Below are 21,979 nucleotides of genomic sequence, written 5' to 3'. Positions count from 1 at the left end.
CGACAGTGCTACTGCCTCTGGGTAACGAGTGGCATAGTCCACCACAGTGAGAATATACTTCTTACCTGATGGACTAGCCCTGGCCAGTGGACCCACAATGTCAACGGCTATGCGGGAAAAGGGTTCCCCAATGACAGGCATAGTCATAAGCCTAGCTTTTGGGTGATCCCCCCGCTTACCCACCCATTGACAGGTGTCACAAGTACTACAATATACCCGCACATCTCAGTTAAAATTGGGCCAGAAGAAATTTTGGGTGATCCTATGAGCTGTGCGGCGGGACCCTAGATGTCCAGCTAATGGTACATCGTGCCCAATCCGCAGAATCTCTTGCCGGTATTTCGCAGGCACCACCAGCTGCCGATTCTGTGGAGGGGCAGTACTTTTCTGGGCAGGTTTGGGGATTCTATATAGCCTATCCCCCATCCACTCATCTACCCCCTCTTCTCCAGCATCTGCCCTAGCCCTGTACTTCTGAAGGGTCGGATCCTCCCAGGTTTCCCTCCCGTATGTCTCTGGGGTATCCCAGCCTAAGGGGGCCTTATCTAGGGTACAAGTCGGGGAAGAGAGTCTTACCTGGGTCTCAGCAGCAGGTGGGTCGGTCTCGGCGGCACGGGTCTGGGCACGGGTAGTCACAGGGTTAACATCAGCGGGACCCATGGGAGCGTAGGCCGAAACAAGGGGGGCCAAGTAATTTCCAAGGAGAACATCAGCTGGTAAATCCTTCATGACCCCCACATTCACATGTCTAGCGCCCACTCCCCAATCCAAATGTACCCGAGCAACAGGTAGGCGGAACACAGTGCCCCCTGCCACCCTCACAGCCACAGTGTCTCCGGTGTGCTGGTTCTCGGACACCAAGTTCTTTTGGAGCAAGGTCATGGTACCGCCAGTATCCCGTAGACCGGGGTCTGCTTCATGTAGGATGCCCCAGCATTCTTCCCCCTCTACGCAGTGGGCAGCAGGCTGAGGGTTACGTGGGATTCCGCTGGCGGGTCTCCTCCAGGAGTGTGCTTGGTTCGCAGTGTTTAGGGGACACTCCGATCTTTTGTGCCCTAGTTGCTTACATCCAAAGCACCGAATAGGCTGTGAGTAATCCCGTAAGGTGAACCGGGCTGTCTGAGGGTAGTTCGCGGCTGAAGGCGGTGTGGTATAGCGGTGCACCAGGGGTTGGTAACTGGCAGCTGCTGGGGTGACTGGGGGTCTGTACTCCACTCTAGCAGGGGGCTTAGTGGTAGCAGTATCCAGTTTGCGGGCATCCGTATACTCATCTACCAGGCGAGCAGCTTCATGCAGGGTGGAGGGTTTACGGTCCCGAACCCACTCTCTAACTCCTGCTGATAACTTGTCAAAGCAATGTTCCAACAAGAATAGCTGCAGCACCTCTTCCCCAGATACGGCTTGGCACCCCGCCATCCAGTGAGCTGCTGTGCGGTGCACCTTACATGCCCACTCAACGTAGGAATCACCAGCCAATTTAACAGTGTCTCTGAACCGCCTCCGGTGTAACCGCATACCTGGAGAGCAGAGCCTCTTTTACAGTATTATAATCCCCGACTTCCTCATCTGGAATGGCCCGAAAAGCCTCACTGGCCCGGCCGGATAATTTTCCGGATAATATCATGACCCAGTCCTCTGCGGGTACCTGGTGTAGTGCACATTGCCTCTCAAAATCCGCAAGGTACCCATCAATCTCTCCTTCTGTTTCCAAGAAGTTTTTAAAAGCTGTAAAATGCACTTTTCTCTTTTCCACTGGGGTTGCTGTGACTTGGGCTGCTGCAGCGCCGCTTTGGCGAAGTAGGTTGGCCTCCACAGCTGCTATGACCTGGTCGATAATTTCCCCAGATGGGTTGGGGCCATAATGTGCCAGTCTTATTTTGACCGCCCGGTCAAAGCTTGCTTCTTCGGGGGTTCTGTCTGATATGCTGGGCTCATTGGTTCCTTCGGGCCCTGGTACTCCGTCCATCTCGGTCAGTCTTGTAATAATCTCCCTCTTCCTGAGGTTACTGGTTTGTTGGCCCTGTTGTTCTAGCAGGTCTTTAAGGGTAGCTCTTTTTAGCCTTTCATATGGTATTCCCATTCGGTCTGGATGTGTAGTTGCTCTTCTGGGTGATAAGGATCCTCCCGTCGCTTGCCACCAATTGTTACGGTACCAACAGGATACCAAGGGTTAATACCAGATGGAAGATGCCCTGAATGTGAGATCAACAACTCACAACCCAGCTAATTCCCCCCTCAAACATGAGACCAGGCTCCACATTGAAGGTTAAAACAGAATGCAATTTATTGAAGGCTGTATGCCCAGTATTTATGCAGGCCTGACCCCAGGTGGGGGGTTGAAAGAATATTGTACATTAGATAGAGGGAAAACGCCCTTTGACAGGCCACAATAGAATTACATTCCTTAAGCAGATAAACAAGTTAAACACAAGACACACTTGAGCCTTTTCTTATCACTTGGGCGTCTGCTCTCTGGATGGGATTAAACAATGTGAATGTTTATCAACACACAATAGCTGATGCCAGCAACCTTGTATTTAGAAAATAGCTTCTTAAAGCTGAACAAAGTTAACTCTTTCAGTACTGACAGAAGGGTCTGTCACAGGGTTAATAACTTTAATATAGTGGCGGCGACGTTGGGGGCGGCAGATTAGGGGTTAATAAATGTAGGCAGGTGTTGGTGTTGTTAGGGACGGCAGATTAGGGGTTAATAATATTTAACTAGTATTTGCGAGGCGGGAGTGCGGCGGTTTAGGAGTTAATAAGTTTATTATAGTGGCGTTGATGTCCTGTTCGGCAGAGTAGTGGTTAAAATTTTTATTTTAGTGTTTGCGATGTGGGAGGGCCTCAGTTTAGGGGTTAATAGGTAGTTTATGAGTGTTACTGTACTTTTTAGCACTTTAGTTAAGAGTTTTATGCTACAGCGTTGTAATGTAAAACTCTTAACTACTGACTTTTAAATGCCAGTCTTGACAGGAGAGGGTCTACCGCTCACTTTTGGTCAGACTCGTAATACCGGCGCTAAGCAAGTCCCATTGAAAATATAGGATACGCAATTGACGTAAGTGGATTTGCGGTATTTACGAGTCTGGCCAAAAAAGTGAGCGGTACACCTGTACCTGCAAGACTCGTAATACCAGTGGGCGTTAAAAAGCAGCGCTGGGACCGGCCAACACTGCTTTTTAAGCCTAACGCAAGACTCGTAATCTAGCCGTAAGAATTCTTAATACACCTAAGCAGTAGAATCTATACAACAATTAACAACATATGTGTGTTTATTTAAAGGGCCACTGTAAGTAAATATTTTCTATGCCTGTTACTAACTAACTACCCCAAATACACTTTTTATCAATAGCATTTCATTAACATATCTCTACCGTATATCAGAAATCTTGTCTGCAAATTTTATTGTTTTCCAAACCCACTCCGTGGGTATCCTTTGCTCTGTACCAATCCGTTTACAATACCAAGGTTTCAAAATGGCACTTTAAACACAAAGTTATTGGTTTAAGTATTTTGAACATGCAGTGCTGAAAATAGTGGGCAGGATAACGTGACATCATCGGCGAATAAAAGATATAACTTTTAGAACGTTATGAAACTTAGTTTTGGAGAAAATATAGGTCAGTAGGTTTTAATTAATGTTTATTAACTTTAATATGTTAGTTGTTTAGCTTAAAAATTATAACAGAAAGTAATCCTTTAAAGTGACCAAATAATATCCACTAACGTTACTTATAGAACATTCGTTTATCAAATTATGTGTAGCGGTAATTACCCAGTGCCTGTGCACTGGTTATATATATATATATATATATATATATATATATATGTTTATATGTGAGTACATATGTATTTAAGTATTTAGGTTTTACTGTATATGTACTGTACATTTTTAACATTACAATGTTCTTCACTTGCAGGGTAATGTACTTTTTATTGTAAATACATAGTCCTATATATATATATATATATATCTGTATATATCTATACCTACATATAATCATTCAGATATACAAGTATAGATATATATTTTACCAAAAAATAATCATATATACACATATATATATATATATATATATATATATATATATATATATATATATATATATATATATATCAATATGTAATTAAGAATAAATAGAACATATTCTTCTATGTGAAAAAACATTGGGATGTGAAATATTTATAATTCACGTCCAGTTGAGCACATTTGAATAAACGCTGTTGGGTTGTTGCGCGAGTATGGGTGTTAATGGTTGTTTGTTTTGTTTTTTTGCAGTTTTCATGCTTTATTAAAGTCTATGGGAAAAGAAGTTAACACGGCCGCAATATTTTGTTAGCATGCGTCGGGTTTTCGCTTGCACGCACTTTTTACTTTCAATTTGTAATACAAGCTCAACCCAACGCCGCACAAAAAGCCTCCATCTAACGCAGTTTACGCTCATGCAGGAGCGCTAAATTGCACTCCACTTGTTATCTAGCCCATAGTTGATGTGATGAGAAACGTATCACATAAGTTCAGAACGTAACATTTCAGATTTAGTAAAAGCCGGCAGCAGTACCTTTTAAATATTCTATTCCAGATGATCTTTTTATATAATGTGTTTAAATCAAACTATAAGTATCACTTTACATTTATTTATAATGGTAGCAGTAGCGGATTTGATATCTGCTCTCTCACCTTTTCTTCCTGTTGCTCCTCTAGGGTCAGGTCTTGCATGTCCTCCGTCAAGAACACATCTGGGTTTTCCTTCTTTACAGGTATATTACCGCGCCCGCCACCTTTTGCTTTCTGCGGCTGTTTTTTCACCACTTCTTCTTTTATTTTACCTTTCTTCCCCTTTTTTGCTTTATCATCTTTGTTTGAACCGGCAGACTGCAAATAAAAACTTAATCTTTAAACAAAGCAAAAATACCCTCCAAAGAATTGGATAGAAAGTTCAATATGTTCTACCACCCATTAGATATAAACCCAAATGTAGAACATTTTTTTACAGAGGATTGAGAATATAATAAAAATATTTCTGTGGATAAAAAAACAGCTCTGCATTGCTTCTCCTGTTCAATTACAGAGAAAAAGATAGGGCACCCCAATAGTACATTATCTGGGATACAAACAGTCCCTAAGGTGTTAATTGAGGTTTTAAGAATTTGGACAAACCTACTTAATTAAATGATATTGGGGAAATATCCCATTATCATTTTTATTTAAATAAATTGTACATTAACACCTTATATCCTATTTGTCTCCTAGTTATCACACTATGAGGCGCCTTTCATTTATTTTCTTTGTTACAAAAAAATGAATCTTACCACTAGTACAGAACCCAAAAGGCTGTGTAAAGCCCCAGCATAATACAATCTATAGCTTACTCCGAGTAGCTGCATTATAAGCTCGCGGTCTTCCTCATCTTGATCTTTGTACTTTTCTTTCATCTTCTTTAGTTTACTCTGGAAGTACACCATAATTTCTCTCAAATCAAGCACATGCAGGTATTTTAATGACAACTTATCAGAAATTAATTTAAAGGAACAGTCTAGTCAAAATTAAACATTCATGATTCAGATAGGGCAGGCACATTTTAAACAATTTTCCAATTTATTTTTCTCAAATTTGCTTTGTTTTTTAATATTCTTTATTCTTTAAGTAGGCTCATATGCTAATTTCTAAGCCCATGAATGCCGCCTCTTATCTCAGTGCATTTTGAATTTTTTTTACAGCTAAACAGCACTAGTTTATGTGTGCCATATAGATAACCATGTGCTCACTTCCGCAGAGTTATTTAAGAGTCAGCACTGATTGGCTAAAAGAATTGAGATAAGGGGGATAGTCTGCAGAGGCTTAAATACAAGGTAATCAAAGAGGTAAAAAGCAAAATGTATGCTTATCTGATAAATTATTTTCTTTCCTGGCATGGAAAGTCCACAAAGCTATTCTAATTACTAGTGGGAATTCAACTCCTGGCCACCAGAAGGAGGCAAAGAACACCCCAGCAGAGCTGTTAAAGTGAATGTAAAGTCAGCTTGCTCTCTAAAGTTCGGCGTAACAGTGAATTATAAATAACATGAGTTTAATTCATGAAATTTTTAAAAACATTGTAATTACCGTGATTTTTATTGATTATAGCCTTGCACCCGTCATTGTAATCCTCCGCCCGGCATTTTCGCTAACTCGATTGTATGCACGATCCTTACAACCAATAACTGGATTAACCACGGGGGGACCAAACCCCTTTCTGTGTCGTCACGCGTCTGTATTGCGCTTGCGTTAGACAGCTCGTCCTACATTTTACTCTGAAGCTCGTTCACATTTTGCGCATGCGCAATTGGAAAATTCTCGGACTTCATTAATTCATTCAAGAAATCTTATAGCGCTAGGTAAGTTTAATTTTAAAGGGGCTCCGTATTCTACAATCACATATGAATAATGTATATATTTATTGTTATAAAGATTTATTTTATGATTGCAACATTTTTCTAATATATATATAAAGTTTATTTTAACCATTGATTACCAAATTTTATTACTATTAATATATTATTAAAAATACAACTTGGGAATATTATGGGGATGAGGATCATATGCTTTGCTTCGCTACCCAACGCTAGTATTCAGTGAATGTATTAATTCACTGAATACTATGTTGATTGACAGCGGAATCGGGGTTTGACGCATGCGCATTGATTAGCAGAGACGGGAGCGCGCATTGCCACTACGTAAACAGCGGGTGGGACCGCTGTATACGTAATATTGCACAGAATAAGGAAGTTGAGAGTGGGAGGAGCAGGTATAGACAAAGACCGATATTTAGAAATGTATATAAAATTTTTATTACACATTTTATGAGAAAATTAAAGTGGCGTTTTTTTTAATATACTTATTAACTATTTAATTTTACTTTCATAACATACAAAATTTACATTCACTTTAAGTATCACTCCCACTTCCCATAAGCCCCCAGTCATTCAGCTAAAGGAATATGAAAAGAGAAGATAACACAAGGGTGTAGAGGTGCCTGAGGTTTATACAAAAAAAGCCGTCTTAAATCAAATTAAGGGCAGGTTGTGGACTCTCCATGCATGGAAAGATAAGATTTTTTTAGGTAAGCATATATTTTGTTTTCTTTCCAATGGCATGAAGGCACCACCTCTTGAAGAACTTTCCTCCCAAAAGAAGCCTCAGCCGAGGCAAAAGTATCAAATTTGTAGAATTTGGAAAAGGTATGAAACGAGGACCAAGGCCACCTTGCAGATTTGTTCCACAGAAGCTTCATTTTTGAAGGCCCAGGAAGAAGAGACAGCCCTAGTGAAATGACCCATAATTCTCTCAGGAGGCTGTTGTCCAGCTGTCTCATAAGCCAACCGGATAACACTTCTCAACCAGTGAGAAAGAGTAGAAGTGGCCTTCTGACCCTTACACTTATCAGAGAAAATAACGAACAGGGTAGTAGATTGCTGCAAATTTTTAGTTGCTTGTAGATAAAATTTTAGAGCACGTACAACGTCCAGGTTATGCAACAGACATTCCTTCTGAGAAGAAGAATTAGGACAAAAGAAGGAACATCAATTTCCTAATTGATGTTGCGATCCGACACTACCTTAAGAAGAAAGGGGAATCACACTGCAGAGCCAAAAGCTCTGAAACTCTGCAAGCATAAGAAATGGCGAGAAGACATAAAAACTTTCCAAGATAACAACTTAATATCAGAACTTCAGAACTTTAAGAACAAGATTAAGGCTTCATGGAGGAGCAACAAGTTAAACACAGGCCTGATTCTGACCAAGGCCTGGGCAGAAGATTGAACATCTGGCAGGTCTGCCAGACGTTTATGAAAAAGAATAGACAGTGCAGAGATCTGACCATTCAGAGTACTGATCCAGAACATCCTGAAGAAAGGACAAAATGCAAGGAACCCTCACCCACCTCTAAGAGAAACCCCTTGATTCGCATCAATAAAGATATTTACGCCACACCTTATGTTAAATTTTGCGAGTTACCGGCTTATGAGCCTGAAACATGGTATCAATGACCTTCTCAGAAAAACCGTGCCTAGACAACACTAGGCGTTCAATTTCCAAGCAGTCAGCGTTAGAGAATCTAGATTTGGGTGGAGGAAGGGACCCTGAAGTAGAAGGTCCTTCCTCAAAGGCAACCTCCAAGGGGGAGGAGATAACATCTTTTCCAGATCCGCAAACCAGATCCTGTGAGGCCAGGCAGGGGCGATTAGAATCACTGACGCCCTCTCCTGTTTGATACAAGCTATTACTCGAGGAAGGAGGGCAAATGGAGGAAACAGGTACACAAGACCGAAGTCTCAAGGAACCACCAGAGCGTCGATCAGAACTGCTTGCGGATCTCTTGATCTTGACCCATACCTTGGAAGCTTGGCGTTGAGACAAGACGCCATCAGATCCAACTCCAGAACCCCCCACCTGAGGGTTATTTTTGGATGAAAGGTCTGCCTGCTAAGATAATCTGCTTCCCAGTTGTCCACCCCTGGGATGTGAATGGCAGAGAGGTGACAATTGTGAGACTCCGCCCACTGGAGTATGCGAGTCACCTCCTTCATACCTAAGGAACTCCGAGTTCCTCCCTGGTGGTTGATATACGCCACTGGGGTGATGTTGTCCGACGGGAATCTGATAAACCAGACCAAACACACTTGAGGTCAAGCTGTTAAGAGCATTGAAGATTGCTCTCAACTCTAGGATATTTATTGGGAGAGAAGACTCCTCTCAAGTCCAAAGACCCTGAGCCTTTAAAGAGCCCCAAACTGCTCCCCAGCCCGACAGGCTGGCATCTGTGGTCACAATCTCCCAAGATGTTCTCAGGAAGCATGTGCCCTGAGACAGATGGTTCTGGGAGATCCACCAGGATAGAGTCTCTCTCGTCAGGGAGTCCATAACTATCCTCTGAGAGAGGTCCAAGTGGTCTCCGTTCCATTGTCTGAGCATGCATAACTGTAGAGGCCTCAGATGTAAACGAGCAAAAGGAATAATGTCGATCGAAGCAAACATTAGACCAATTACTTCCATACACTGACCCACTGATGGACAGATAGAGGACTAAAGAGAAAGACAAGAAGCTTGGATTTTCTGACCTCCGTTAGGAAAATCTTCATGGACAGCGAGTCTATGACCATCCCCAAAAAGCATACCCTGGTGTTTGGTACCAGGGAACTCTTTTCCAGATTTACCTTCCACCCATGGGAACGTAGAATATCCAACAGAGAGTCTGTATGGGATCTTGCTAAATGAAAAGATGGCGCCTGAACCAAGATATCGTCCAGGTATGGAGCCACCGCAATTCCCTGAGATCTGACCACCACCAAAAGAGCCCCTAGAACCTTTGTAAAGATTCGGGGAGGTGTGGCAAGGCCAAAGGGGAGGGTAACAAATTGAAAGTGTTTGTCTAGAAAGGCAAATCGCAGGAATTGGTGATGTTCCATGTGAATAGGAACATGAAAATAAGTGTCCTTCAGGTCTATGGTAGTCATAAATTGACCTTCTGAACCAAAGGGAGAATGGAACGTATAGTCTCCATTTTGAAGGATGGAACCTTGAGAAATTTGTTGAGACACTTGAAAAAGTTCCCTCTTTCTTGGGAACCACAAAGAGGTTGGTATAAAAAACTTGACCATGTTCCTTCAGAGGAACTGAGACAATCACTCCCAGAGAAGCTAGCTCCTTTACGCAGTTTAAGGAAGCCTCTCTCTTTACCTGGTTTACAGATAACCTTCAAAAGAAAATGAAGTCCTCCAGCTGCTAATATAATAAAAAGACTTTTATTTCACAGTGCAGGGTCCCATAAATAAAAGTGACGTTTCATGCTTAACAAACATTACGGACACAGTGCCTTAAATAGAGAATTTGAAAATTAGAGCGCCAAAAAGGTAACAAATCAATACTGCCACCTAGTGGATAAGAGAAAATGTGAACATAAATATTTTTAGGACTAGCACTCCCTCTAGTGGTATAAACATCATTAGTTCCTCCAAAGTTATATCAATTAAAAAATAAATATTATATAAATATATTTCAAAAATTTTATATAAATATATTTTAAATAATATAATGTTATATTATATATTAAATGCCCTTATACACAGTTCATTTAAGGCAAATACAACAACATAAAAATATAAAAATACAAAGTTTAGTTCAATAACATTAATTAAAAAACATATGGGACCCTGCACTATGAAATAAAGGTCTTTTTATTATACTAGCAGCTGGAGGACTTTCTTTTCTTTTGAATATTTTGGGCATGGTAAGCTCACTCACTGCTCAACTGAGGTGTGCTGTTTCCTTATACCCATTTCTGTATTTACAGATAACCTTGACAGGAGAAATCTGCCCCTGGGGGGTCACGATTTGAATCCTATCCTGTATCCCTGGGAGACTATTTCCACTGGCCAAGGATCTGGGACATCGCAAATCCAAGCCTGTTGAAAGAAGGACAGCCTGCCCGTACTTGATCCAAGACTGGATCGGGGGCGACCCCTTCATGCTGACTTAGACTCAGAGGAAGGTTTCTTGGATTGATTCCCTTTACTCCAAGGTTGACTAGACCTCCATTAAGTCCTGGATTGTTCTGTCTTGGAAGAAGAGGCAGAAGGCTTTTGTCCTTTAAAGTTGTGAAAGGAACGAAAATTAGAATTCTGGCGACCCTTAGGTCTACCTTTCTTGTCCTGAGGTAGGAAAGCTCCCTTTCCACCAGTAACTTCGGAAATTATCTCGGCCAGACTAGGACCAAATAAAGTCTTGCCCTTAAAAGGTAATGACAGAAGTTTGGATTTGGATGTTACATCCGCAGACCAAGATTTTAGCCACAGAGCTCTGCGAGCTAGAACCGCAAAGCTAGAAATTTTGGCTCCCAGCCTAATGACTTGCATCACAGATAAAAGTATTAGCCAGCTTTAAAGTCTTGATCCTATACTGGATCTCCTCTATGGTAGTCTCCTCCGAAATTTTTCTGAAGTATCCACACAAAGTCAGCAATAGGAAACATCTTTTTAAAAACAGGGGACGGGGAAAAAGGGATCCCCGGCTTCTCCCATTCCTGAGCTATAATGTCAGACATGCGATCTGGAACCGGGAACACCTCCACAGATGTAGGTTTGACTTTAAAAACTCTTAAGTTTATTAGACCTCTTAGGAGTTTCAGCGACAGTAGAGTCTGAGTCCTCCAATGTAGCTAGGACCTCTTTCAAGAGTAAACGGAGGTGCTCAAGCTTAAATCTAAAATTGACCTCCTCTGAATCTGCTGTACTAGCAACATCAGATTTAGAATTAGAGATCTCGCCCTCAGAAGCCACTGAGGAATGATCTTCCTCAGATAACCGAGACAGGCTGACTAACGCAGCCTTAGCAGAGTCAGAACTCTTGGTATTAGATATGTTTTTAGATTTCCTTTCTCTTACCAGCAATAGATAAGGCTGATAAGGCTGCAGAAACTGCAGAAGTTAAAGGGACATGAGACCCACATTTTTTCTTTCATGATTTAGAAAGAGAATGCAATTTTAAACATCTTTCTAATTTACTTCTATTATCTAATTTGTTTTATTCTCTTGATATTCTTTGCTGAAAAGCATATCTAGATATGCTCAGTAGCTGCTGATTGGTTGCTGCACATAGAAGACTCATGTGATTGGCTCACCATGTGCATTGCTTTTTCTTCAACTAAGGATATCTAAAAAATTAAGCAAAATAAATAATACAAGTAAATTGTAATGTTGTTTAAATTTGTATGTTCTATCTGAATCATGAAAGAAAGATTTTGGGTTTAGTGGCCCTTTAATTGCACAGCAAAATCTCCTGGTAAATAAACACCCCCAGGAACTGGTTGCAAGGAACCGCAGGGCACTACATGTAAAACTGCTAAAGCTTGGGACATTTGAGGGGAAAGCTGAGACATGGCATGGACAACATTATCCTGAAAAAAACAGATGGGTATTCTTATCCTTAGATAAAAGCATGTGGAGCAAAACTGCACAGGAGGAATAATCTGAGCCTCCAAGCAATATAAACACTCGTCAAAGTACAAGGCTAAGTTAGTATCAGGATCCATAACTAGAATATTGGTTTCCCAAAAACAATATCTTAAATTTTGACAAACAATATCTCAGATTGTGTAAGGTATCAGCTCAATAAAATTTAGGACAGAAGGGAAGAATTGGAGAGGAGAGGGAGGGCAGTTATGAAGGAAAATGTTGAAACTAAAGGTGATGCCGGGGAAGACTTGAATTTGTAACAGAACCTTTGAGATGTAACCACATTTGATTAATGTTGAAGAATTGTTTGTTTTTCCATGGCAACCTTTGATTGAGAAATAAAGTTTTCAAAAAATTTTTTTTTTACCTCAATAGGATTTGAACATCTCAGTATTGTGTAAGAAAAAAATACTTGAGCAAACACCTAATGCACCTCTATACCTCAGCACTGCTTTACACAGTTTGATAGCCCACTAGCAACAGTAATTAGTGGCAGACTCAGCTAAGGAACCACTCCAGAGAAGATTTTAGAAACTCTGGATCGGCTAAAAATGAAAGCCGTATGCGGAAGAGCGGAGGGTGGTCACTTGACCACAACAGAAAAAAATCTTTGAATCTGCGCCACAAGACAAAAGCGCGCAAGTTACGCTGCGCTGGGCTAATCAAGTCAAACACCTCTTAACTGTCTATAACAGAAAAGACAGAGGGCGCCACATAGTGCAGATAAATGAGTAAAAAAAATTTGAAGAAGAGATGTAACCGTGCTGGGACACGGAGAAACGCGTTGCTTGTTTTTATATGCTTTTATGCTGTATTAAACCCTTTTGAATCTGTTTCATTGCTGCTGTACTCCTGATCATTTCTGAAGCATTTGTTGCACTGTGTTTGATGTCCATTTGCACTTGTTACCTAAGTGCTGCTGCTGCCAAACTAGCAGAGACTGCTATCCACCTAACAACAGTTGTGTAACAGCAAAGAAGTCCTTTGGGAACTGCACCGCTCCTGATTCTCTTGTTGCCGGGACAACAAAGACCATCTGTTCCAGGTGCATGGTGAGTCTGCCGAGCGACTCTTTGGACTCGGCCTGCTTATATTGCACATCAGTGCTTACTACCAAGTGAGTGAGATACCTGCTACGTATACATCTCTTCTTCAAATTTTTTTACTCATTGATCTGCACTATGTGGCGCCCTCTGTCTTTTCTGTTATAGATTGCCATCTTGTGTCAGGGCACGACGCACCAGAGGAGCTGCCTGGAAACTATTGTGTGGACATTGGTACATATCCGTTATATGTGGTATATGCTCTAAACCAGTGACGTGCAGTGACGTCAGAGGCTGGTGAGGCAGTGGCTATGATACGCCTTCATTGTTTAGATATCCTTTGTTGAAGAAATAGCAATGCACATGGGTGAGTCAATCACATGAGGTATATATGTGCAGCCACCAATCAGCAGCTACTGAGCATATTTAGATATGATTTTCAACAAAGGATATCAAAAGAATGAAGAAAATGAGATATTAGATGTAAATTGGAAAGTTATTTAAATTTGCATATGGGTTTCATGTCCCTTTAAATGGTGTCTTGGGGGGGGGCGGAGCTAGCCAGCAAGCTGAGAGGAAGCTTTCAGCTTAAGCTCTGTGCAAAAAGCATAAAAATAAGCACTTTTTAAGTTGGTTTTGGCACCAAAAGACCTAATCATCAAGACCTGTCAGCTCCTAAACACTTTTGGGAAGCAGCAGGACAAATTTTGGACGTTTTGGAGCAATTTTCGAGCGGTCCGGTTCCCAGGACCAGGCCGAAACTAGGAAAGTCCATGGATGCGGCCTACCCCGGGCCAGCCATAATGGTAGACGCATGAAGGAGTAGCTCCGGATGTAGTTATAGCAAAACCTGAGTGCTTGCTACAGAAAATGCACAGAGAACGGCACTAAGTGGCATCATAAGCATTTCCTAATCGCTGCCCGACACTGACAGGCTGCAAAAGAAGCGGAGGAGAAGCAACGCAATGGCGCAATGAGAGGGCGGCCTAGAACTAAGCGAAAAGAAGCCACTCCACAGTCAAGATTAGAGATCTCACAGACGGAGGACATATGGCTAGAGCTCCGGTAAGCTACACCATATCTGAAATTACGCCATGATATAGGGCGAAAGGCACAGAGACACTGGGGAAAAGTATATAGGCTGAAACGCCACGTGGGAAGCTACTTCTAGAAAAGGGGCCAGCAAGCAAAAGGATACTATCAAAATACTCTGGGCTATATATATATATAGATGTTTATTGAGAGATTTACTGGAGAAGAAAGAATGCCCCAATGAAGGGAAATAAGGAGAAAACACAGCAGAATGAAGGCATATTAACGTTCACAAGGCATTTAATGTAGCCCACAGGTTCCATATCTTATATAATATAACGAAGGGTGCTCCTTTTTTCTCTTTTTTTTTTTTAGACAACAAAACACAAAAAGCAATAAAAACCCTATTATGTGCTACTGAAAGAAGAAGTGATTACAAACATTAAGAAAAAGGGACTATATATATACTATAAAGCTTTAACAGCATTCTCTACCTCTCTTGCCTTATTTTTCTAAGCAGATAAGGGGAAAGGGAAAAGACAAAATACAATCTCATTGGCATAACTTTGCAAAACACAGCATGGCAGCCAGAAGACAAAATAAACCAGCAACTCCACTCAAAACAGTAGCTGTGCAGGATTTCTTTAAACTCTCTAAAGGAGATAAAACCAAAGATAAAGGAGACATACTACCAGAAGAGGAAATGGAGTCTGATGGGGAATCAATAATAGCTGAGGAATCCCATGCCCCAGTCACTAAAGCTGACATTACCAATCTAGTCTCTAAACAGGACATCACTTCAATTTTTGATAAGATGTGGGAGAAAATGGACACACTTCAGACTACTGTAACAAACAGTTTAGCTGAGATTAAGAACGATATCACTAGTCTGGGCACAAGGGTTGAGTCCCTGGAGGAGAAGGAGGAGACCATGGAGGAAGAGATAACAGCAGTCTTGCAACAAATTTCTGAACAAAAACAAGAACTAGCAGAAGTTAATGAAAAATTAGAAGACCTAGAAAATAGGAATAGAAGATGTAATATTCGACTAAAGGGTATTCCGGAATCCATAACAACACCAGATCTAACTTCCTATTTACTACAACTCTTTCAAGCAGTCACAGGATCTTCGGAGGAAGGAAAGTTTCAGATGGACAGAGCTCATAGAGCTCTGAGAGCTAAACCGAGGGACACGGAACCTCCAAGGGATGTGATCACCAAACTACTGAGATTTCCTGAAAAAGAGGAGATCATGCTGGCGGCGAGGAAAAACCCCACCTTCAAGTTCAAAGGGACTGTTGTACAACTATATCAGGATTTATGTATCAAGACACTACAAAAAAGGTCTTCCCTTCGTCCTCTAACACAGCTATTGCGGAAGAACCAGATCATATACAGATGGGGATTCCCCTTTGCCCTCCATATACACCATGAAGGGAAAACAATTACGCTCAAAGATAAACAAGATATTCCAGGGATCTGTCAGATACTTAAACTAGAGTGCCCAGAGGATCCAGATAATCAACAGGATAACAACAGAAGACCCCCAAACATCCAACAAACTGAGAGATGGACAAAAGTTCCCAAAAGAAAACAAAGACCTTGAAGGACTAACCAGAGACAAAAATGAGACGGTATTTATGTAGACTTTTGTGCTTCTAAACCTTCTCCTACAATAGGGAGGAGAGTACATAATCTGGGGGCATAATGTTTACGATTCACTGTAAGCCTATGATGGTAAATAGGTGACACAGGTGTGAGCCCCCTGATGTGGGGTAGGATCCAGTTTATGCAATGTGAATTGTTTGAAATTCTTTGACATCAGTTGATTAGGTTAATTACAATAGATAAAAGATGAATAGGTATTAAATCAAATCTGCTATATCTAATGTTATACAGTTTATAACCAGGGCTAGATAAGCCAGTTCGCTTAGTTTCTAGAGCACTCATGTTTTAATATGTATAGGGTGCAATCCAGCAGTTTTTGTTAACATAACTACATATCCAACTAAAGTGAAATGTTCGGGTGGAAGTTAAAACACCAGACAAATATTAATGTTGTATATATGATTGTGACTATGTTTAAAATTTGGTTATTTTTGTTTATTTCAAGTTCCGTTGAGCAGTATAATGAAAAATTTTCTCTCCAGAAAACTGAAAATCAGAATAACAAAAACAGAAGTGAGGATGAGGAGGACGTACTATTCAGGTATAGGGGGATGAGGAGGGGGGACACTACATATGGCAGCTAAGTTACATATCATATCCCACAATGTACGGGGTCTAAACACAGACACAAAAAGGAAAACAGCGATCACACAATACTTAAACTTGGGGGCCAAAATCATATTCCTCCAGGAGACACATTTCGTCCAACAACAAATCCCTAGACACTGGTCAAAACATTTTCAGCAACATTTTCATGCCACCGCTGATAGCAAAAAAAGGGGGGTATCTATCCTCATACACAACTCACTCCAATTCACTAAGGAAGAGATCATAAAGGACAAGGAGGGAAGGTATATTATAGTAAGGGGTAATTTACAGGGAGCACAGGTCACACTGTGCAACTTATACGCTCCTAACGAACAACAACATACCTTTTTTACAAATCTATCCCACATCCTGACCCAATGGTCGCAAACAAAAATTATTTTAGCAGGTGACTTTAATATAAACTTAAGTACAACTAGGAAGGACACTTCATCCAAAATTTCTAGCAAACAGTTAAGACTAAACTCTATCTCTAAATCCATTAGAGACACACTAGAGAGCCACAATATTTTGGATACATGGACAACACTATATGGCCAGACCTCGGACCATACATATTACTCACCTGCACACAAATTATACACTAAACTGGACTATATTTACATTAGCCAAATTCTGCTACCCAACCTAACATTTTCTAAAATTCACGCATCAGTATGGTCTGACCATTCTATTATACAAATACAACTAGACGGCATAATAAATGTAAACAGACAGAGATCATGGACGTATGATCCAGTGCTCTTAAAACAGCCAAACATACAATCTACAATTCTCGGACACCTTAAAGAGTACTGGAGTATAAACACTAATTCTCTAAGCAGTCCGAGCATTATATGGGCAGCCCATAAGCCATTCATTAGAGGCATGTTGATCAAAGAAAAAGCAAAACACCTGAAAAAGATTAGAAGTACGGTAGACACCCTACAGCGAGACATTGAGGACTTAGAGAGAACACATAGATCCACCAAGACCCAAGCAATTTTAGAACAATTAACACAAAAAAGGAAAGACCTGAATAAAATCTTAAATGATAATTCCCTTAGAGCACTACATAAACTGAAAACATTTTATTTTCTACACGCAAATAAACCTGACAGATATCTAGCCCACAAGCTGAGGGAAAGGACAAAAACTATGTCTATCCGACAAATACAAAAAACAGACGGGACAGTAACATCAAACCCACAAGAAATTACAGATTGCTTCGCACATTATTATGAGACGCTCTATAATGGGCATACAGCACAACATACCACCCAAACAGAACTTATCAAGTCCCAACTTTTAGAGAAAGCAGATATGCCCAAATTAGATAAAGATGGGGTAGAGGCGTTGGAGGCAGAGATTACAATGCAGGAAATAAGTCTAGCAATAAAAGACCTCAAAAATGGCAAAGCGCCCGGACCAGACGGGTTTTCGGGAGAATACTACAAATTTTACAAAACAAATCTGTTACCACATATACATAAATTTTGTAATGATATTTTGGGGGGGGCCCAGATCCCACCAGACCTACTAAGAGCTAAGATAGTAGTAATCCCGAAACCAGGAAAAAACCCTAAACTACCCCAAAATTATAGGCCAATTTCGTTAATTAACCAAGATGTGAAAATTTTCACAAAAATCTTAGCGAATAGACTAAAGCTATATCTCCCCTCACTGATTCACCCCGACCAAGTCGGTTTCATTAAGGATAGGGAAGCCCCTGACAATGTACGACGTACTATAGCCCTGGTGGAGTATTTGGAGAAAACGGAAACGCCTTCTCTGCTCCTTTCACTGGACGCGGAGAAGGCGTTTGACAGGGTGGACTGGTTATACATGCTAGACATTCTAAAACATGTGGGATTCGGAGACAAATTCATTAAGGCAATAAAGAGTCTATATTCAGCACCTACAGCCACGATAAGAGCAGCAGGGTATCAATCAAGGCCCATTAATATATTAAATGGCACACGACAGGGATGTCCGTTGTCACCCCTTTTGTTTGCCCTTTGCGTGGAGCCTTTAGCAGCTTGCATTAGGACCAACACAGATATTAAGGGAATCCAACTAGAAAAGGGGGAACACAAATTAACTTTATTTGCGGACGATATTTTACTTACGCTCACAAAACCTTTGAGGTCCCTCCCTAATCTGTATCAATTAATAGATGAATTCTCCAGGGTCTCGGGGTTCAAAATTAACTCAGACAAATGTGAGGCTCTCCCATTGTCAATACCGACACATACACAAAAATTAATAGAAGCCAATTTCGACTTTAAATGGGCTAAAAACGCAATTAAATACCTGGGGGTACAAATTACATCCTCACCGGAAACCTTATACAAAGCAAATTATCCTCCTCTCTTTAAAACTATAAGAAACGATATAAGAAAGTGGCGGAAGGGCAGTTTTTCATGGTACGGTAGACTAGTGGCAGTAAAGATGAATGTGCTTCCTAGATTACTATATCTGTTTAGAGCTCTACCTATCAAAGTCCCGCAAAAGGATTTGGAAGATTTGCAGTCAGAAATAATTAGATTTATAAGAGGCAATAAAGCGGCCAGAATTGCTGCACACATACTCAAACAGCATAAACACTTAGGAGGCATAGGTGTGCCCAATTTGGTGGACTATTATCAGGCAGCCAGATTAGCACAGACTACATTAATAGTTAAGGGCTGCAGAGGTCTTACATGGCCTGGCATCGAAGCAGACATAGGAGGCTATAGTAACCCAATAGACATTATATGGAACCTCAATACGCAAACACAGAAGTCACAGCAAAAACTGAAGATCACAGAGGAAACTAAGCAGCTATGGCATCAATTGACTAAAACACTGAAACTCATTCCACAGCAATCCACGACAATACCACTTAGAGCACTGATACACATAGATTTTCAAAGACAAGTAGCCAAATGGGAGAATAAGGGACTCTACAGAGTAGCGGACGTCTTAGATAAAGGAAAAGTGATGACATATACACAGATAAAAGAAAAAATACACCCAGTCACTTTACCATGGTTTTTATATCTCCAGGTATCCAGTGCAATCAATAAATATAGGCAAGGCCATATACCCGCTACACTCACTACCCTAGAACAGCTTACAAAATCATCAGATAGGGGAAAAAAAGTAATATCGCGGCTATATTTAGCGCTGCAGGAAGCCAAAAACAAAACAAAACCGAAGTTACATGAGAACTGGGAAATAGACTTAGAAGCTCGGTACGAGAAAGAGGAATGGCGGAATATTTATGCTAGTATCAGTAAGGGATTAATAGGAGCAGACCTCATAGAGAACGCACTTAAGACTTCATATCGATGGTATCTCACACCTTTGAAATCGTCACATTACACTCCTCAGGATAGCAGATCATGTTACAGGGGATGTTCAGAGATTGGATCCTATATCCATATGTGGTGGGATTGTCCAAAAATAAAACCTACATGGCATAAACTTGAAAACCTCCTCATAAAAATGTTAGGAGATACATTTAAGCTAACAGCATCACAGGCTTTACTACATGTTCCACAGGAATCGTTAAATTCGGCGGTTAATACACTGATCAACATTTTATGTACAGCCACAAGACTCTGTATAGCCAGGTACTGGAAGGTAGGAGCGCCTGGATGGTCAGAAGTAATAGATAAAATAGAAGGCATTTATGCAATGTCTGAGTCAGCAGCATGGATACAGAGCAAGATGGGGCACTTTCAGAATATTTGGGTACATTGGATAATGAATAAACACGGAGCTCGTAGGATCACTGATCTGGGTCAGGAGGGAACACAGAATGCTTAAGGGAATAAAAGCTTAGGGCCGTAATACTCCTCATCCATCAGAAAAACAGTTAGTGTGAGAGAATAACCAGTGGTAACAAATACCGAAATCAAAAAGGAAAAATGTAGATAATAAAGTAAGAGACATTATTGACTGCTCAACGGGAAGAATTAATGTTTTAATTTTGTTAAACATTTGGTTTGTTGTTAAAGTTAGAGGGGAGGGGGGGGAGGGGAGGGGATAGTTATACAAAAATAAAGGATGTTTACACCGTAAAGCATAGATTGACCATTGTTAAACTCTAAAATGCTATTGTCATGATTGATATGTTGTGATACGTACCAATAAAAAATATTTCAACCTAAATGGTGTCTTGGAAAACTGGTCAACTTAGTAAACATCTGATTTTAGTCTAAAAGGATTGTAACAGAAACTCTTGCCAGATAACACAATGCTTGCTCTGATTATGAGATCTAGAAATCCATGCCCATTAAAATATGTTTAAAACATACTTTTTACTTTAATGCTGCAAATTATGCTTATAGATTCTTTCATTATTCAGTAAATATAAAAATGTCTTGATCCAGTGGCGGCTGGTGAAATTAAAAGATGGTGGGGCCCTTGACCCCACCCCTTTAAATAAAGCCACAGCATCAGATGGCACTACCAATTCATTAATTAAATAAATAAAAGGTAGAAACACAGAAAAGCACTCGGGGGGAGAGATACACAGAGGGTTAGAGAGAAAGAGAGAGAGAGACACAATCACACACAGAGGGTTAGAGAGAGAAAGAGAGAGAGAGACACAATCATACACAGAAGGTTAGAGAGAGAGAGAGAAAGAGAGACACAATCACACACAGAGGGTTAGAGAGAGAGACACAATCATACACAGAAGGTTAGAGAGAGAGAGAGAAAGAGAGACACAATCACACACAGAGGGTTAGAGAGAGAAAGAGAGAGAGACACACAATCATACACAGAAGGTTAGAGAGAGAGAGAGAGAGAAAGAGAGACACAATCACACACAGAGGGTTAGAGAGAGAGAGAAAGAGAGACACAATCACACACAGAGGGTTAGAGAGAGAGACACAATCACACACAGAGGGTTAGAGAGAGAGACACAATCACACACAGAGGGTTAGAGAGAGAGAGAGAGACACAATCACACACAGAGGGTTAGAGAGACACATAAGGGATGAGAGTCAGAGGGGGAGGAAGAGAGACAGAGAGAAAAAGAGACCATGGGGGAGAACAACACATAAGGAGAGAGATGGATAGATGGAGAGAGAGAGACTCACACACACACACACAAGGGGGGGGGGGAGAGGGACCACTGCATTTTAAAGAAATAAAACAGCAGAGCTACAGAGAGTTCAGAAATGAGACTATAAATTAGTGTGAAGTACAGAGGCAAGCTGCTAAGTTAGTGGGTGTAAAGTTTGAGTAAACAAAATACAAAAACGACCTTGCTGTAAAAGAGTAAAAAAACACTAAACCACATTCATTAAATTATCATTTTCACTAACAGAATCCCTTTCAGTAAAATCTTACTTTAATAAGATGTGGCTGAAACACTGCAGTGCTCTCTCTGCCTCTCTTCCTGCTCTGTATAAGGATTCAGGAAGTGACAGTGGCACATTCCACTGTACTTAGAGGGGAAGAACAGAACTCTCTTTTTCACTTTAGCAAAGCTAGCAGGTTCACAGGACAGCAACAAAATATATGAAAGTGGTTTTTTTCCGTTTTTGTTTTGTTTTAAATGATTTAACATCCAGCCCCAACCCTAAGTTCCACTTACTAATGCCTCTTTATGGATTGGTTCAGCCCAAATAGGACTGCCTCAAATAAGCAGTTAATGGG

The 21,979-nt window shown here is 40.8% G+C and overlaps 1 protein-coding gene across 1 annotated transcript in view; it reads right to left on the bottom strand.

Moving 5' to 3' along the window:
- NEMF (nuclear export mediator factor) overlaps positions 1–21,979 on the bottom strand; it is a 153,980-nt gene that overhangs the window by 23,480 nt on the left and 108,521 nt on the right. Inside the window, 2 exon segments of the mRNA XM_053697652.1 lie at positions 4,685–4,879; positions 5,377–5,454. Of these exon segments, the coding sequence (XP_053553627.1) occupies positions 4,685–4,879; positions 5,377–5,454 (273 nt within the window).

Source organism: Bombina bombina, chromosome 1 (genome assembly GCF_027579735.1).
Source record: "Bombina bombina isolate aBomBom1 chromosome 1, aBomBom1.pri, whole genome shotgun sequence".
Classification (NCBI taxonomy): domain Eukaryota; kingdom Metazoa; phylum Chordata; class Amphibia; order Anura; family Bombinatoridae; genus Bombina; species Bombina bombina.
This window is presented reverse-complemented; position numbering and strand designations above follow the sequence as displayed.